This window comes from Nannospalax galili, unplaced genomic scaffold (genome assembly GCF_000622305.1).
Source record: "Nannospalax galili isolate Female #2095 unplaced genomic scaffold, S.galili_v1.0 scaffold612, whole genome shotgun sequence".
In the NCBI taxonomy this organism is placed as follows: Eukaryota; Metazoa; Chordata; class Mammalia; order Rodentia; family Spalacidae; genus Nannospalax; species Nannospalax galili.
The window spans coordinates 2,182,265-2,201,900 of record NW_008333388.1 but is presented as its reverse complement, the minus strand read 5'-3'; the positions used below and the strand labels follow the sequence as shown (position 1 = coordinate 2,201,900).

The 19,636-nt window shown below is 52.4% G+C and overlaps 1 protein-coding gene across 2 annotated transcripts in view; it reads right to left on the bottom strand.

The window, feature by feature from the left end:
* Window positions 1-1,685: 1,685 nt before the first annotated feature.
* Window positions 1,686-19,636, bottom strand: part of Kif13b (kinesin family member 13B) — a 153,053-nt gene continuing 135,102 nt past the window's right edge. Inside the window, exons 37-39 of one of the 2 annotated variants that reach the window (XM_008828113.3) lie at window positions 11,580-11,630; window positions 8,283-9,039; window positions 1,686-5,370 (exon numbers count right to left, since the gene is read on the bottom strand). In XM_008828113.3, coding sequence (XP_008826335.1) covers window positions 5,105-5,370; window positions 8,283-9,039; window positions 11,580-11,630 — 1,074 coding nt within the window. In that variant the 3' untranslated portion in view covers window positions 1,686-5,104. The remainder of the gene's footprint in view (window positions 5,371-8,282; window positions 9,040-11,579; window positions 11,631-19,636) is intronic. The other variant, XM_008828112.3, reaches the window with a different exon arrangement.

Here is a 19,636-nt window from a genome sequence, read left to right as displayed (position 1 = left end):
GTTTCGGGGGGGGGGGGGGTAGCACCCCCTAAGACACCCAGCACTGTCTCCAGCCCCAGGATCCCAACCAGGTTTCTTTATGATGCTGTCATTCCCTCTTCATCACCACACTCCATTTCCTGCTCCAGCAGCACCCTCAGCCTCTTAAAGGCGCCACCTCCCAAGGCTGCACTTTTTGGAGCCTTTGTTCTCTGGCTGCCCTGCAGTTTCCTGAGGTCAGCAGGAGATTTAACAGAGGGGAGGAGCACGAGCTGAGCCTTCCCTCTCCATATACTCATCACTGACCTTTCCCTCCAAGAGAGACCCCAAGAAGGAAAGACTTTTCCCCTTCTGTACATAATTGGAAAGCAAACTTCTGAAGCTACCCAAACCCTGCTGCGGTTGCCAGGGGGAAGTTGGCAGCACAGCACACGGGAGGGCAGAGGCCAAACGGACTGTTCCCACTTCATGCTCTTGCACCGTTGGCCCCAACCTACTTCAACTTAAGCCACACAGCATTGGCCAAGCACCTCCCCAGAGTACCCCCTCAGTGTGCGTCTTGGGGTGGCTTCCTCACCCCAAGGCCCTGGCGCCAGCTGCACCCCAGGCTTGGGATAGGTCAAGTGTTCCTCGAACAATTCAGTAAGCCAATGAGTAGACCAATCAGGATATCCACTAGAGCTCATTCCAGAGCTTGGTGCGGACATCTCACAGCTGTGAGACAGCAGCAGCCTGAGAAGATGTATCAGAGCTGCAAGGGTTCTGTTCAGATTCCCGCCTCATCCCACACAGGGCTACTCCTGGCTGCCACATTTCTGTCCCTTCTTGGCAAGGCTTATCTCTGAGAGCAACTTTGCTGCACTCGTGAATACAAACAAGTCCTGTTCAGACCACTGCCTATGGCTGACAGCCACCTCCCCTCGGGCTTCCGGGTGGCTCTGACCCTGCATTCACAAACTGTTTTGTTCGTAAAACAAGGGCTACGCATTGGCGCAGGGAGAGAAACAGCTTTCTCCCAAGAGGTCCATGAGCAAGTCCTGTGTCCTGGAAATGGCACAGTGCTGTGGCTGGGGGATTCTGAGTGGGAATGACAGGCCTAGTCCCGCCAGCAGCTCAAACCCTGCACTAGGCCTACGGCTGGCAGATATCTGAAGAAAGGTGGCCTTGCTGGCTGGCAGGCCCAGCATCAGGTTCCATAGCCCACAGGGACTTGACCCAGATCTGCCACCTAGCCAGGGCCATAATTTTCCCCATTCCAAAATACCTTCTTCTAGAATCTTCAAGGGTTTATCTATTTTGTCAGAATTAGAAGTCTTTGCTCTGTAATTGAGTCCCTAATAGGGCCTGTGTCATGGACCGTGGCAGATAGTGGACCTTCCTGAAGACTCCCTTTCCCTGGGCCACCTGTCACCTGGCCAACCCCAAAGCCCCCATTACCTGGCATCTACTACATTCCCCAGAACTTTCTGCTGGCTCCTGGCTTCTATAAGAGGCTGTAATAAGATTAGAGACAGGCCAAGGTGCCTCCCTCCCCAGGTCTTTAGTGCAAATCCATGGGCCTGCTGCTCTCTGGACTTCTGATAGCCATCTTGAAAATCCCTAGGACCACCACTGAGACCGAGCCCACCACCAAGGGACAGTCCACAGAGAGCCCAAGCCTGTGTCTGGGTGCGGGGAGGGAAAAATGGTAAGACCGACCACAGGCCTAAGCAAGAAATCATCTGGTTTTATTTAGAGGCTGTTGGTCACTTGACAAAAAGGCATTTATGGTACAAAATTACAGTAGTTTAGTTCATCATACAATGCAAACCATCAGTCTTTACAATTCATTAGAGTCTTTGGATTTTTTTTATCTCCCATTTAATATGTACCAAATCACTATAATCCTGGAATCACTATCACTTCACATGAACTCATATTTACACAGTCCACCCACACACACTGTTTCCAGCCTCTCCCAATACCATGGGGATCCACAGCCCACCAGGAAGGCACCACAGACATAAAAAGATGCTTTGTGTAGTATCTAGGGCTGGAAGCACAGGCTGGGCTGGACACTGGCCCCATGGAAGGCACTTCAGAAGGCCCTGGGGTCTTGGTCTCAAGATGGCCCAGGGCTCAAGGAAGCTTCGGACCGCCCTCCATGTGAGGCACTCAGCACAGGCAGCCTCAGCAGGCAGGGCAAGTCTATGCGAAAAAAGAAAACAAAACAGGAGCTACTTGTCTGCTTCTTAGGGCACCTCTGAGACACAAGGAGAGCTACCAGGAGGACAGGAAACACGGGAACACTTCCTAAACCTTTATACCTCAGGGCCACATCACTGAACACGGTCCACAATCACTGCTCCTCTGCCCTCCTGCTCTATGGTTAGGCTTGGGCACCTGGCAACTGGCTACATACCCACTACCTGCCCTCCACTGTCTGACACTTGGTCACCACATTCTCTGTACATCACCACATTTCCGAGAAGCAAAGCTACAGGTTCCCCATTCACATTGCTGCCTCCATCTAGTGGGGAGGAGGTCTGGGAAGCACAAGGCTCAGTGCCTCTGTCCAGCCCACAGGGGAAGTACAGGTCAGAGTGTAAGAACAGCAGGACAGCAAAGCCCTAGAAGACTGGGTGTGCTCCATCCTTCCAGACCCCACCTGCAGCTGTCTTTCCTGAGGTCAGCTCCACTACCCTTGGGGCAAACACCCAGCCACAGGGACAGCTCATCAAAAACACCCAAGGGACCAACACTGCCAGCACGAGGTCCCAAACACTTCATTCTCAGAAAAATCCCAGCCACACCGAGGACCAGTATACTCAGAGCAGCAGAGAGCTTTCTGTGAAAAAAGATCACTTTCGCACACCACAGCCAAGGTGCTGGGGCCCAGTGCCAACCACTCAGGGCCATGCACACAGCCGTCCTGGCCCAGGTTCTCTGGCCAGCTGCCAGTGAAGCTGACCGCTTCTGAAGTCAGGAGTGTCCTAGAAGCCCCCAAGACAATGGTGCTGATAGACATCAGAGCTTTGCAGCCAGGGTGTGCAGGTCCATGGAGCTGGGGAACATAGGGGCTGATGGGAAAGAAGTTGGTCCCAGACTCACCAAACAGCTGGCCTGAATCACTGGAGGCGTGCACTGCTGCCAGCTCCAGCCAGCAAGATCTGTGCAGGTCAATAGTTCCTTCACATCCCTCCAAGTGACAGACACAGCAGTGTCCCTCACTCCCAGAGTCATACCACTGACCTTCAAGGTCTTCTCTCCCCAGTGCCCAGTGCATGGCCATCGTAGGGAGGTACTCTGGGGCTCTGGCCCCGACTCAGGGAACTGAGCTGGTCTCTACACCAAAGGGTACATCACAGAATTCTAGATGCTAACAGGACAAAATTTCTCACCAAAACACATCAAAAGAACTTCTGTGCTGGACAGGAAGGGAAGCAGGGACGCCAGGGGGAAGTGACAGCGCTAATTCCAAAACACCCCCAGCACCTGTCCCCAGAATGCCACCTGATGAGAAGGGAGAGCAAATCAGTACCTGCCTCCAGCTAGCAGCACCCACAGACATCTGTGCTGTTCTAGAAAGAGTCCTCTGCCAGCCCAGACCCCCATGTCTGGCTGCTGAGGCTGGAAGAACAGAGGGATACCGACTCCAGGCTGGGGGGGGGGGGCACAGGCCAGAGTCTCGGCCTCTGCTAGGGAGTCACATGTCCTCCATTCCCCCTGCCAACCTCTAGCCAAGGGCTGTGCAAGCAGTGGTGAGACTGGCCAGCCTGACAGTGTGTGCAAGGCATTACCAGGACAGAGGCCACAAAGGCCAGGGGAGGCGGTGGTATTCTGAGGAACCACCAGGTGGGATGCCTCACCCAGACAGTGAGTCTGGAATTACTTAAGGAATTACTTCCTAGGTGCTGTTTTTAAGAGCTTAAGAGTAAGAACTAAAACAAGCTGCCAAAAGCCCCTGGTGCACATTCTGAGCCAGGGCCTCTGGCCCAAGCTGGAGGTCAGGGTGATGCCTGGGACAACAGGGTGACAACTCCGCTACACCTTCTACCTCGGATGGGGCATGGTTGCCACAGAATGTGAGGGAGAAAACTGGAGGCCAGCTATTCCCCACAGGCAACGTGCCTGGCTGCCAGGGCCCAGGTGTGGTCAGGGCCTAGAAATGGTCACGGAGTAAAAACAATTTCCAGATATTCCCCGACATGTGACAGCATCAAATAAGGCAGGTATGGCATGAGCTCACTCTGTCAAGGCCTCAGGGTATGCCTTCCTCCTGACAGTCGGCAATCAAGCAATAAACAGAGAGCTTCATCTGCTGACTGCATACAGCAACTTCCACCAGACTAGGAGGCTGCCACACCCAGCCAGAGTGCAAGTCAGGCCCCAGGCACCCACACCAGAGCAGACGATTGTGGCTCGCGAATGACTTTAGCTTTTGAAAAAATATAAATATAAATAAATATAGTCCAGACATCCTGTTAAGGGGATAAATGGCAGACAGAAAAGACTTTCCAAGCAGAAAGGCACTAGGACACCAGCAAAGACGCCTCCCAGATGTGTGCGTGCGACAGAAGGATTCTGCCTGCCACCTCTACTGAGCACAAGGGCTCACCAGAGGTACTTGAGGGAATATGTCACTTGGTGAGGGGTTAAAGGGATGGAGGATGATGTGGGCACTGGCCCCCAGGCAGAAGGAGGAAGCCCTGTGGGTGGGAAGGAAGGCACTAGTTAGGATTACTGTTTAAATTAAGACACTAGTGAGATCAGCAGGACAAAAAAAGGGAAGCCCAGCAAAGCCTGGCTGGGACACCCCGTTACAGTCAGGCTGGGAGCTGCCTCGGCTCCAGCTCTGCCTCCCAGGACCTCACTCTACCATCCCACAATTCTCTGGGCTCCCAGAACCTTCCACCCTCTACCCAAGGAGCACAGCTGAGGGATCTCTGCCACCATCAATCAAGTAAAGGAGTAAAACGTGGTTTCTGGAATCCCAGGGAGGATGAGGAACCAGGCTGGTTACCAGCCCTGTCATCGTGCAAAAAGCATTCATGGTCCTGCTCCCAGGGAAGGGGTCCCACTGGCAGGTGCCAAGAGGACTCAAGGGATCCCACGTCCCGTTAGCGTCCACCGGGGAAGGTGTGGTTCAGCTGGCCCAGGACTTCCGGTTCTCAGGGTTCTTGTGGCTCCTGTCAGCCTTGGCCAATACAGCTGTCAGTGAGGCCAAGTTGGTGGCAGAGCCTGAGAGGGTGACGCTCCTACGGGCCTCAGGGGCTCCCTGCGGCCTGAGTCCTGCACTGCGCCTGAGCCCAGTGCCTGCGGCCCTGCGGACCCGACCTGGCCTCACCAGCAGCCCATAGCCCGGGTTGCACTTGAAGTATTGCTTGCCGCCAATGGAGCCATCATTCTTTCCTGCAAGGGAGATGGAAAACATCATAGGGACCTGTTTTTATACAGTCACTTCTCTTGCTGTGTTCTTCTGACTGCCACCTCCACCACCCAGCACCAACACAGGAGGGTTAGTCATTGAGATGGCCCAGCAGAGGCCCAGAGCAGTGGGCACCAGAAGCCCCTCAACCCTGTGGCCTCAGATGTGACACAAAGGCATGCTAAGGACCTGGTGTGGACCACCAAGACAGAGCTGGAGGCACGGGTCCTTTTCCCGAGATTGCACACATGAGCCTATAAGGGCGGGTGACATTGGCACAAGATTTTCAAGGGGAAAATGGCAAAACTGCCATGCATCAGGTGTTCCGACGTCACACTGAGGTGTTAAAGATGGCTCAAGAGTGACAAGTTTCTTTGGTACGCAATAGGAGATCGCTGTAGGGAGTGGGCAGGGCAGTGATAGTGAGATGACCGTAGTAAAAAGTCACCTTTTGCACACTTGTGTCCATCTCTGTCTCCCAGGAGCAGGCCAGGGCTGGAGGACTAGACAGCAGAGCCCAGCCCCGCCTCTTCATTTCTCAAGCATCCTGTGTGCACTTGGCCCTTCCTGGTCACTGCCACCACCAACTCCCACCGACAGTCTCTCTCCAGCTCTGCTTCATCCGGTCTTGGCTGATGGAGGGCCCCAGCTTGGTCCTTCAGTGCCCCTAACATCTCTGTCTCAGGAACACTTGAGACAGTGATCCTTCCCTGACATGCGGCTCTCCGGCCTTTCCAACTCTGAACTACCCTTTGAGTATTCTCATAGCAAACACGCAGGTGTCATCCTTGACACGCCTCCCTAGTGGTCCCCCTCCAACACTGTCCTGGGCCACAGCTTCTGCCCATTTCCCTGAGCCTGACCACTGAGCATGGCTCCTCTTCAGCCTGCACATCTGTGCATCGTGTAGCTCCCAGTTCCCACTCTTCCCCCACATCTGTTCTGCAAGGGGTGATCTCTTCAAACTTGCTAAATGCCATCTGATCAGACTATGTCCACAGGGCCACAACCCTGAGTGGTCCAGCAATCAGCCCCTCTGGCATCACAGCCAGTCTTCCTGGTGGCCCTCAAACACAGCAAGCTGGGCCATTCTCAGAGACCTCCGCCTTGACCTTCTCCTAGGCCTCCACCCCACCCGACCTTCCTGGCTCCCCTTCTCGTGTCCTTTGCGTCTCTGAATGCCATTTATGATATTCCCAACAGCCACCTTCCTCTGTCCTCTCCACACATTTATTTTCTTCACAGCACTTATTCCTGTTGAAATGCATGTGTTCGCTTTGCATTTTCTCCTCTACACAAGTATTTCAGGCAGAACTTTGCTTAGCCAGGTGTCTTTGGATTCCATCACAGCAATGGGCACAAAGTATGTGCTTAGTTATTTCTTGTTGGGTGAGGTATTTGCTAAGTCCCTTTAATTCCTGAGTTCAGTTGCAGGCACAGGCTTCTTTGGGGTTCTCCTTCGCACTTTGGGAGAAATAGATTTTTTTCAGCCTGCACCACATTAATCATCTTGAACCCCTTCCAATTCAAGCTCTTTCCTGCCAAAATCATTTTTAAAGACAGTGACTTCACAGAGAAGCGTGTGGCTCAGAGACAAAAGGGTCATCACTGGCCTATGCCCACAAGCCAAGGACAGCCTGTGAGAACTGCCCTGGTTGAGGGAGGCGAGGGCCTGGCGCTGGGCTCTGAGGAAAGCCCACTCCTAAAGTTCTGCGCCCACCCCACCAAAAGCTGCTGGGTCTGCCCATGTGTCCGGAGACAGTGACCATGGGAGCAGACTCTCCCGTGTTGCAACCTGAGGTGTTTGCAAGCACAGGTGAGCTACACAGCTCAGAGATGCTGTGGCCTGGACCTCAGGTGGTGTTCCTGCCCTATCTAGACTCTGGGCTCCACCATACTCTTCCCTCTCCCCACACGCAGATCAAGGAAATCTCACTGCAAGGAAGGGCTCTCACACCTGGCCCTTGAGCACTACAGCAGGCCCACCACTTGGGAGACAATTTGGCCTCTTTACACCGTCAATGCCAAGCCAGAGAGACTGAACACCTGGGTCTCCATGAATATACCCAGTCATGCTATTCAGAGCACCCAAGGAGTGGAGACATCCATGTAGTAGACACAGCCACAAACAGGAAGGATCTGTGGATGGCGCTGCCACACGGAGGAACACCGACCACATGCCAGGAAAGAGGACAGGCACGAGGTCCCTTTACATCCAAGTCCAAGATAGCCTCCTGTAAACTTAAGGACAAAACCCAGAAAAACAGTAATCCAGGGCCGGGGAGGGGCACAGCTGAGGGTGGACATGAGCCTGTCCTCTGAGGAAGGCTCATGTGATAACTTAGATTGCTTTATAATGGTGGCATAGCTCAGTAAGTACGCTCAAAACAATGGAACTGCACACTGTCCATAGGTGAAGTGGCTTGGAATAGAAATGAGTGCCTGAGGAAGACGGTCAGAATAAAACTGGAAAACTTTGTCTAACCGGTGCCTCTTGAGGGTCTCCCCAGGCTTCCTGACCACTTCTGAGCTCTGCAGTCTGGCGGGAGACTCAAGAGCTTGCACCAGTCTCACTACCTCCTCCAGAGCCATCCTCGAGTATCAGAGACAGCAGGAAAGGAAAAACCCGGAGCCCAGGCAAGAGCACTGCACTGCAGCCTGAGGGAGCTGCTCAGATGCATGGTTCTGCAACTTTACAAAGTGCAGTGCGTGTGGTGGCTCCCACCTGCCGTCTCTGCTGAGAGAGGAGGATCACTGGACCTAGGAGTTCCAGACCAGACCAGGTATGGTCTCAAAAGGAAAAGTAGATTTAAAACTATTATCAGATTTACAGCAGTCCTCAGTGACCATCTTGGGTTTCCAGTCCACATTCAGTCCAGCCCCACTGACTACTCACCTGAGGGCAGGTCCAGCTCCACACCAATCCATGTCCCCTCTTGGAAGTCAGCCGGTCCTATGTACCTCACGATGCCAGTTTTGTTGGTGCCCACAACAACATACTCGCCCTCTTTGAGCCACTCGGGGACTTCGCCGGCCTCCTCAGAGTCAGATGTCACGTCCAGCCTCCCCAGGGCCTGTCCCCCCGCGTTGCCGGCCTCTTCTGCAGCCAGCAGGTCCTCCTCGGCTGAGGAGCTGCCCCCTAGCATGCCCGAGAAGGACTTCAGCTCTGAGGTCCGCACCTTCCGGATTCTGAATGGGGATGTGGGCAACACAGATGCAGATTCAGGCAGAAAGTGTGGCCTCGGGGCCTCCAGCTCCTTAACCGGAGTAGGTGTGGCGGGCTGCACCAGGGGCTCCTCGGGGACTGGTGGGTGGCTTTGTGTGCAGGAAAGAAGAGCCAGCTCAGGCTCTGGGGTGGCCTGACACTGTGCAGGGGGTGACCCAGGCGTCTGGCTGCCAGAGCCTGTGGTATCCAAGCCTAAGGTGAGGGCATCTGAGAGGGTGGCAGTGGAGACACTGTGGGAGAAGTAGCCACTAGAAGCTTCGCTCAGGGGGCTGGGGGGCCCATCCTGCCCTTCCAGGGGCTGAGTGACGGCCACGGTGGCTGGTGGGGAAGGCACTTTGACAGGCTTGTCACAAATCTTTACAGCAGGAGCCACCACCCGCACCATGGACTCCGAGGCCCCGCCAGGCCCGGGGCTGCCTCGCTGAGCCTGCAAAAGGACAAGAGGCACACTGAGGAGAGGTAGAACAGGCCTTCCTGCCCAGCCGAAGCCCTTGGGGCTAGCTCAACACCACGGCTTAGACAACAGTGGAGCCTAGCTGTGGCCAGCATAGCTCTTGAGGCAACCTGCAGCCAGCAGCCTGCTTCTACCCAGCCCCAGCCTGCAGCCAACTCCAGGCAGGCACTGGGCTATGCACCTGTGTTAAGGAGCACGCTGAGCAACACACACAGGCCCTGCTGCATCTGCAGCTTCTCTTCCATAAATAGATGCTCAACCCCACCTCCTAGGGACAGGTAGTGTGACAGGAGGCCAAGCCTCTCACTCCCAGGCAGCATGAAGCCACTCACACTAAACCTTGCTGTCCATCCCCAGCCTCCCCAGGTTCAGGTGGTAACTGCTCCATGGAAGTAGGTGCCTCTGCCCACTACTGACCTCACAGGGAGACTGAGAGCCGCACTAAAGGAGCCAGAAGTGCACTTTTCTCCAGCAGAGCCCAAAGAATGAGCTCACCAGAGGATCTGACAGCGCTTCAGCAGCACAGACACCCCACCCTACCAGGAGAAGCTGAGCCCAGACTGTGCTGGGCTGGATAATCCTGGCTGGGAGTCAGGGACAAGGAGGGGACCCAGGCTGTCTTCGGCCATGGCCCTTTCTCTAGGAGGTTGTTTTTCTGGTGCTGGAGCATTGCCAGAGGTCAGGGAGCCTCTGATCCTGGGACACAGGCCAGGGTGCTACTGAGCAAGGAGGGAGCCAGGGCAGTGGTCTTTCATGTCACTGTCTGAGTCACCAGGCAGACGACACAGACACAAAGCCAGCATCTCAGAGGGATGATGAGAGCTGCATCCGTGTCTGTGAGGTGAGAGCTAGGTCTTCTTTCAGGGTCTTTGAGGTACCTGAGCACTGACCTCCCCATTCCCACACTGGGGGAAGACAAGGTGGGAATGGCGGACAGAGGTGGAGGGCTGCTCAGAAAAGGAGAGATGATTCCCGTATTTATGAAAAAGCTATTTCTATACAGGAATGGTCATCTTCCATTTGCAATGCAGGATTTATTTGAACTGGGAAACAGCCGAAATCTAAAGTCTCTTACAGTTACTTGGCTTAACTCAGCAATTTGATAAATCATGCATTTTCCCATGAACTGTCATTTACATTCCTGTTTCCAGAGGCCTTCGTTCGCCATAAGGCACACTTTCTGGGGAGGGAATGAACGGCACCTCCTGAGATTAACAGCCCATTTCTGTGATGGGCCTCTGGCTGCAAAACTTACTCAGTCCAGTAGATCAATAACCGTCAGCACATAAATACTCTAAAAGATTAGGCAACCCTTCAATCATTTTTCTTCTGCGACTTGAACGTTTTATTTAGCACTTCCTATTTTAGTTTGGTATCACTGGACATGTGGAAGAATACATAAAGCTATAAAAGATAACGACGTGGCCTGTGGCTCTGAGAGGGTCCTGTCCACACTCACCCACCGGTGAGAGCCACACGGCCACAGAGGCATGAAGGGGTTGCAGAAATAGCTCTAGACTAATAGGTGCTCCGCTGCTCCACTTGAATCACTGGTGGAAGGGGGCAGGAAGTGTAACCACATGCAAACAATTTTACCATTGGCCCAGGGAACTTGAAGGACCTGCTCAAGTTTCCGATAGAAGGAAAAGCCAGGAATTAGGGTCAGCTGTGAGAAGATGACTGTGACGAAAATGGAGGAAGTGAGAGCAGCAGTTTCTAGATTTTTACTCTACCATTGAGCCAGTTCCCAGGCTGTGAAAGCCCAGAGTTGAGAAGGCCACCAGAATGGGCACCGGAGCTGGGCACACAGCTGGCTTTGCCAGCCAAGGTCCTGCTCCTGGTGCTTCACTGGGGACTGAAAGCTGCCTCTGCACAAGGACTGATTGCACTCCCAGGGGAGGTGCACCTGGTATGGTCCACTGGAATGCAGGAAGACGCCAGGACAGTACTAGGGTGAAAGGGCCTTTCAGAAATGGAGGACACCAGGAGGAGTGATTTTCCTTCAAATCATTAGGCCTGTTTTTTTTTTTTTTTTTCTTTGCTTGCTGTTGTTTGACTACATAAAATCTCCAGTGGTGTAAGAGAATGAAGGCGGAGTGAGAGAAGACAGACGCGCTATTCCTAAGACCAGAAGTGGGAGATCATGAGCGGCTGTTTTCTCTAGTTTAGCCTTAGTCTTTTCACACTGATATCATGGACCAGAATGAAACAGAAAACTGAGAATTCAGCAAACACTTAGAAGAGAATGTTCTGTTTATAGAAATCCCCTCTGCCCAGCAGTGTGCTATTACAGCACAGGCTACATCAGCATCCAAGCGCCTAAAGTTTAGCAGTCATCTGACTAACAGGTTGAAAACAGCAAAGTGTAAGAAGGATCATGTGCAGGAGAAGCCAGTGCCCTACCCTGTGGTTAACTGCCAGTGTGGGAACGCAAAGGGCAAAGCGCAGGTGTGGACAGAAGCATCCACGTCAGGGCCAAGGGCAAGTGGGGCAGCCCCAACCAGGTCACTCACCTCCTCCATCCTGGTCGGGAAGGCAGGCTGCACCAAGATTCGGGGCACGGGCTGGGGAGACAAGCGCATAAGTGAGGGGCCCCAAGGGCACAGGGACGCGGTGCAGAAAGTCACCAGGAGCCAACCAGGGCCCATCACTACTCCCAGGAACTCAACACACCTCCACCAACAAGCCATGTAGGTGCCAGGGCTCCACACCATACAAGGAGCCCGCCCAGCAAGGGCTGCCCCAACCACACAAAGGTCATACTCCTGCTCTCTGGTGACAGACATGTGCTAACCAAAGTTGTACCATGAGCCCAAGACTTTACAAGAAGTGACTGGGACAAGAATGGTCCAGAAGGACTCCAGACAGAAGCTGGAAGCCAACCCGAGTCTAGACGGCCAAGGAGGAGGCAACATGCCCCAGGAGATGAAGACAGCAGCTCCTCTGGCTGGAACTCGGGCAGACGGTGAGGACAGTGAGAGGCACTGGGTATCTAACTGAACTAGAGGGTAGTGAGATCACGTGATCCCTGAGCAAAGCAAGCAGCAGAGAGCCGAAAATCAGAACGCTTGGCCTGGCAGTGAACGCAGACTGGAGACACAGCTGAAGGAGTAGTGAGATTCCAGCACAGAGCAGGCGGGAGAAGGGAGCCCGAGTGAGGGGGACGCAACAGCACAGGGAAGACTTCATGACTTAGGGACATGTGACTCAAACTGAAGGAACAAGAATCAGGATGAGAAGAGGAAGTCAGAAGCAGGAGGAATCAGGCATCAAGTTCATCTCAGAGCAGCCGGGTTTAAACAGTGGTAGGATACAGGATGACAGCTGATTCGACAGTGTGGAAGAGACCAGGAGCCCATTTCTGCCTCAGCTGCTTGCGAACTCTGGCTCGAGGTCTCCTCTTCTCTGGCTCTGCCTGCTCAGCCCTGCTGGGCTCCACAAGTAGGAAAGGCCCGGCCCAGGCTTCCCCTTCCCTGGCCAGTCTATGGGAACGTCAGCCACTGCTTTTACCCATTCCATGCTGCCTTTGTTCTGACCCAGCGAAGTTGAAGGACTCACCCCAAGAGGGAAGAGCCAGGGGTGCAGGCCACCTGCTCTGACCTCCATGACCACAGACACCTAAGCAGAAGAGACCTAATGACGCAGCCTGCCTCCCGTTGGTACTGGTTCCTGATTCTAGGCCTGAGAAGTCTGTGCAGTTCCGATTGTCTAGACAGGGCCTGCAGGCCTAAGCTCAACTGCCCATCTTCTCCCAGTGTAGACATGACACTGCATTCTGACAAAGATACCACCATAACCACATAGGCCATAGAGCTGCTTTTAGAAAATAAGGGCTACCAAAGACCCACTACTCAAAGAGGGGTAGGGTGGGATGTGAGAGAAGGTGCGGAGACTGTAGAGAGGACAGAAAAGGAGTGACGGGACAGGGTACATGAACAATACACACTTCACCCCACAAACACGGGGAGTTACCCGTGGCTAAAGGCAGGGGACAAGGAAATCATGTATGCTTAAGAAAAATACGTGTGGCAGAAAGAACAGAAAAGAGGGAAACTGCCCTATAGCAGTGAGGCTACTGCCACGCAAGTGAGAGGACCTCAACTCCAAGTCCCCAGCCATCTCCTCCATGCCTTGACCACAGAAAGGTCCATCCTTAGCCACCCTTCCCCAACACCCAGCCCTTCCTGCTCTGCTCCTGAGGGCTGACTGGCACTCAGAGCATGGAGCAGCCTTCTGCACACACCTGCCACTCCGCCTCACAGTCCAAGGCTCTGGCTGCTGCCTCTGTTCTTTTCCCCCACCAGTCCAAAGCCCCCCATACACAGGAAGGTGTTCAGGAATAGTTCAGGACATGGCAAAGGCAGGGAACAGTTTCTCATGCTTAGGCTATAAACCGCATTCTTCAGTTAGGTCCTGTTGAAGATGGGTGAGGCTGGGGGTGGGGCGTCGTCCCATTCAGGTGAAGCCCACCCCCTCTAGAGCATCAATGTGTAGGCGCCCAGCAGGATGGAATGGTACCTGACTAGTGTGGGCTTGGTGCCAAATGACACCGAGCACAGAAACACATTCACTCTTCCTTATGGCTCAGTGATTGTAAAAATCCAGCAGGTCCTTAACAAGCAGCTGCTGAAGCCAACAGAAGGGCCAGACCAACCATGGCCAGGCTCCGACTCCAGACTCGCCAGGTCTCAACGTCCACATGCACTTTGCTCATCAGAGACTAGCGCGGGAAGGGATGAGTAAGCAAGTAACTAAAAGAAAATGATGCTAGGGATCCTGGAGTGGAAGGCTGGAAGGTGAAGGAGTCTCAGGGGAGGAGTGGATCACAGATGGATGGCTGTGTGGGGCCTGAGCAGCATGGCCGGCAACATGTAAGGTGTAACCTACTCACAGCTCTACCCCAGGAAAGGCTACTTCTTCTGGGTCTTGAGAAAGAAGGGGCAGACCGTGTGGAGGAGCAAAGGGCTGAACTGCACGGGCAACGAAGAGCTGACACAGGGTCTCAGAGAAGTGGTGATCAGAGGTGCTTCAGAAGATGAATCCTCAGGAAGCGGAGATGCCAGATGTAGTGAGAACAATTAAGAACTTACTCCAGTGGTTCCGTGGAGAGCTCCTAAGAGCCTGAACTTGGATAGGAAGAGGAAAAGGGAAAGAGACGAATGTTCAAACACAGGAAGGAGACAAACACCTGGAAACAACTGGCCTTGCAGAGTGGGGAAACCGAAGAGGCTGAGAGGGAGAAGGGAGGACCACGGCACCCCCCCAAACCTGTGTGTACTCACGCATGCAGGGGTGGGGGTCTGAACCCTCCCTGTTTGGCAATGGCCTGGGGTGAATGGAGCAGTCATCACAAGGGCACCAAATGACATACGGTAGCCCTTGTTCCTTCACACACACAGCTGGTTTCCAAACCCCATTGTTCACATTTCAATGCTCGTTCATAGCCCCAGTGTAGGCATCGCTCTATTTCAGAAGCTCAAAACATTTCAGATCTTAAGTTCATTAATCCTTATGACACATCTGGTAACCATTAATAAAAATGACTGCCAAGCATTTTGCAACCATAAATATGAAGGCCCAGCCCCCCAGGACGAGGGACTATAATTGTCTACATTTCCCGTTCCAGAACTGCAGCTGAAGGGAGTATCACCCAGTTCCGAAGGCCCAAGTGCTCCAGTGCCAGGCGTCTGCTGTGCAGTCCTCAAACCTAACAGACCCAGGCCTGTGCACAAGACCTTGGCAGTGATTCAGGGAAACGACAGTCAGTTGTGAGACCACAGCTCGCCATGTGTGAGCTCTGGTCACTCCCTCCCCATACCATCCCCAGATACACATGCCGGTCCCCTGCACTGTCTGTGCAGCTCAGAAGGAGCATCTCACCCTCCACTCTTTGAAGGGCAGCGATGAGTCTGCCTCATCTTCGTGTTCCCCTCATAAAGAAATAGGTTATCCAAATCAATAGGCACACCAGTGACTTGACGAGCAGAGAATGGCACAGCAAACGAACGTGGGGAGAAGACAGGTCCGCAGAAACGTTGGGGTAACGGTGAAGAATATTGGTAAAGGAAAAAAAATGTTTTTTGGTTTTTTTTTTTGGTCTTTTTTGAGACAGGGTCTCCCTGTAGCTCCAGCTGTCCTGGAACTCACTATGTAGACCAGGCTGGCCTTGAACTCACAGAGATCCGCCTGCCTCTGCCTCCCAAGTGCTGGGATTAAAGGCGTGCGCAACCACGCCCGGCTTAAAATATTTTATTTTTATTTTATGAGTGTATTGCCTGCATGTAAGTGAGTGCACCACATCGTGCAATGCCGCAGAGGTCGGAAGAGGGCTTCAGATTCCTCTGGAACTGGAGTTAAGGACGGTTGTTAGCCGCCATGTGGGTACTGGGTATCGAACCCGGGTCCTCTGCAAGAGCAGTCAGTGCTCTTAACCGCTGAGCCATCTCTCCAGCCCCGGGGAAATTATTTTTACAAGAGCTGTAAGATTTATTTTTTGCTTCAAATGGTCAGGAACCAACCTCTCATTTTCCTGTTGCTAACATAAGGAAGATAAAAGCACAGAGGTGGCGCACTTAGGAATACCTTCTGGCTCTAAAAATGTTCTGATGAGAGTTTTGCTCAGTGGATAGAATCAGATATACATGTAACTACTAAAGATCAAGCCCCAGCAATAACCGAATCGATGGAGACACGTTTCTAAAGGTTACGCTCATTAGGGGAGGGGTGTTCCTGCAGGAAGAGGAAGGGATGAGGGCAGAGGCAGGCCAGGGAGGCCGCCGGCCTGACTCAGGGATTCCTGGAGGCCTGTGTGGTGTCAGATGCCGTCAGCACAGTCCCACTGCAGCCACGCTCCACTCCCCAACTGCCTTCTGCTTCCCGCTGCATGCCAGGATGATGTAGATGGAGAATGTCTGCCACACGGTGATGCCAGCACTTTACCCATCGGGTGGCTCTATTTCAAATGGAGAAGTGGGCGTTCTGACAGACACGGCAGGGCCTTGGTTTACTCTATCACACCCACATCTGAAGGTGGAGGTCTGTTCACATTAATTCTCTAGGTGACAGCATATGTGGATGGGGGTGGACTGATCACTACAGGTCTCTGCCAAGACACTGCTACCCTGCCTGCCAGGCAGCTTTTCAATCGCACATCAAAGGATCCACATGTCGAGCACAGGAGGCGACTTGAGATTTCTGACCAACAGAGTAATCTCTGTGAGGGCTTTATGCAGACTTCGACAGCCTTCCGGTTTCTGTCTCCCGGAGTCCACACTGCACACCCAGCCAGGGGTCACAATCCAACATAGGGACTTGGCTTCCTAACTCCCTATTCCATCCACAATTCCTTGCAGTCTATGGTAAGCTTTTGTTTTGTTTTTTTGAGACAGGGTCTCCCTGTAGCCCCAACTGGCCTGGAACTCACTATGTAGACCAGGCTGGCTGGCCCCAATCTCACAGAGATCTACCTACCTCCGCCTCCCAAGTGCTAGGATTAAAAGCACGAACCACCACACCAGACTCCGTGGTGATCGTTTTTTAGACAAGAATGAGCAAGACTCGGGAATGTGGGTAGGTGAGGCTCGTTTCTTTCCAGAGCTTGTCTGATCCACCTTCAAATACTGATTGCATGATTCTAACAATAATTCCTTAGTTATTTTTAATCAAATTCAGCTGAAATCTCTTAAGCACACACTTGGGCATTAAATTTTGCTTTTCAAATATGTCTTGGGCTCTTTTTTACTAGGCTTCAAGCCTGGTGCTTAGCCTGAGTCTCATGTCTCCTCAGCAAGGTGGCTGTCAGTGACCCGCTACACTTCAAACTAAGAAGTTTCTACTCCTCGAAGTAGGAACAAAGCCGGCACAGCCACCACCACCTTGCTGAACCAAGGGCAGACAAGAAAGGATGGCAGAAAGTCAACCTGACCATTAACCCTTTAATCCCCTAGATCAATCAGGGATGCCACGTAAAATCTTCAACTCTGAAGCACATAAATAGCTTCATCCAAACAGACTTCCAGATACGTGAAAAAAGCTATCATACCAAATTAATTCAATCTAACTAATTAGAGAGCAGGAAGGCCTTTCAATTATTGTATGCTGTCTGAAAAACACACTTGAATATGAGTGCAGATTTCATTAATTGCAGTTCATTATTTTCCAGATTCGTTACTAAACTTGCCTCAGAAGGTCAAAGACAGCAATTCTGTCAGCTGCCACCTCTTTCCGTGCACTATCTTTGCACTTCTGGAGCTCAGTCAGAAACTGATTACAACCAGAACTGATCTCCATAAATAAGAGAAGCCCAAGTCTTTATGGATATACTCAAACGAAAAGATTTTGTAAATTATGAGAATCTTGTTCTTAAGAAATTGTTGACTTCCATCTCATAAGAAAAGGTGGTGTCACCTCCACCCAGTCTCGTAATGCGCTGCCAGGGACACCGCAGCATCCAGACCTGATTCTTTTGAATGAGAACCAGTGAAAGACATCTTTTCCTCAATGTCCCATGTCACAGATCTGTGTGCCATCAAGTCAGGGAGGGACTGAAAGCTCTTGTCTTCAAATGTCAAGGATACTCTAATCAGGTGTTCTTGATAGTACTCATCCCCTCATTACAAACCTGCATTTCTCCCCCATCTGATCTGCTGATCCAAATGTGAGGGATTCTGGGAAAGGCGGGACCCAGTCTACATTCAGACTTTACCTGGGCTAGCGCATCTTCTCAGAATCGTTCTGTTTTAAAAACCAGAAGTGGCAGGAATCGTGGATTTTGTTTTAGGCAGGGCCTTGCTGTCTCTACATCACTGTTCATTTCAGGTCCAGCTCCTGTGGCCCTTATCACACCACCTCAGAGAAATCACCCTCTGCCACTCTCCTCCTGTGGTGTTGGCAGCTGTGAGGTCAAGCTACAACCAGCTCCTAGAGCTTCCTCATAAGCATCTTGGGTTTATTCTGAAATCCTTCCACCTCATGCCACTGCCCCCAGGAGTTGTAGAGCATCCAGAGTCAAGGTGTCCTCTGATTGCTCCAAAGAGAACCCAGGAGGGATGGACTTTTCCATGACCAGGATTGTCTGAAAGGAGGTTTAAGTCTCTAAACTATATTGGGATAGAAATAAAGGAAATCATTTCGATTCCTTTCCTCTTAGGAAAGGGAGGGAGAGATGGTTTCAGATGATAAAGGAGCAGGCCGGGGGTGGGAAGAACACTCGCTGGACGTGGTCTGCATCGCCCAGGTCTGAGTCTTGGTCTGTTCCGTTTTATACCATAACCTTCAGTAGCACTGCTCTCTCTGTTCCATCTCTAGGTCTCCCGCAACACTGACAGCAGTGTCTACCCTGCCTTCACTGTGGCACTGAGGCACTGACGTAGACCCTTTCAGGCATGTTCACTGATGTACTTCTTCTAGGTTCCACCTTGTAGGGCGTTCTAAACTTCTATAAACATTGGCCTGTGCTTAGTGAATGATCAGTTATTCAGGTACTGGTAATTCAAAGTCACAAGGAGGTCGCATCTCCCTGAGCTGGTCCAGCGCATGCCCTGAGATGCCTGCAAAGCAATGGGGCAGGCGAGCGGCCTGTGTAGGCCACGGGGCTGTGTAGCAATGGTTATGGAGCTCAGTTCACTCTCGGGTCAGGATTGGTGACACAGCTGCCCACAGTGTGCGGTCCCTTCATCTCCCTGATGCAGCTGTGTTGGATGCTTTAGTGTCAACGTGACATACCTGGGTAGAGGGAGCCTCAACTGGGGAATGGCCTCCATTGGACTGGCCTGTGGCCATGTTTGAGGGACATCTTCTTGATTATTGAGTGATACAGGAGGGCCCATCCCACTGTGGGTGGTGCCACCCCTGGGCAGGTGGGCCTGTGTTGCATTAAGAAAGGAGGCTGAGCAGGGGCCAGGGGAACAACCCAGTAAACAGCGTTCCTCCATGGCCTGTGCTCCAGCTCCTACCTCCAGGATCCTGCCCTGCCCTGAGTTCCTACCTTGGGCTCCCTAATGAACTGTGACCTGGGAGATATAAGACCTTTCCTCCCCAAGTTGGTAGTGGTCAGAGTGTTTTGTCAGAGCAATGGAGACAAACTAGAACAGAAATTGGTACCAGACAGTGGGGCACTGCTGTGACAGACCTGACATTGGAGGACTGTGGAAGTGTTTGGAACTTTGAGTTGGAAAAGCTATTGTGTGCTTGTTGCTGTGGAGCTTGGAACAGTTATGCCAAAAGAGTTGTAGACGATGGAGGCCTGGCTTGTGAAGCTTCAAAGGTAGGCAGAGACTATCAGGGCTGTTCATGTGATATTTTGGATTGAGAATCTGTGGGTTCTGGTTGACTGGAACTGAAGAATCACCTGTGATTAAGAAGAGACCAGAACCTGAAGTAAAACCTTTGCTTTACTGGAACAATTGATGCTGGTTAGCTGGGGCTGAAAAATCAGCTGTAAGTAACAAGAGACCAGCATCACTGAGGAGAAGTCTTCTGGGAGGTATTTCCTCAGGGTCAGCACACTGAGGGGACCCGCACCTCTATTTCAAGCTGGAAGCAGGACTTGGTAATGTGTAAGAGTCTCCTG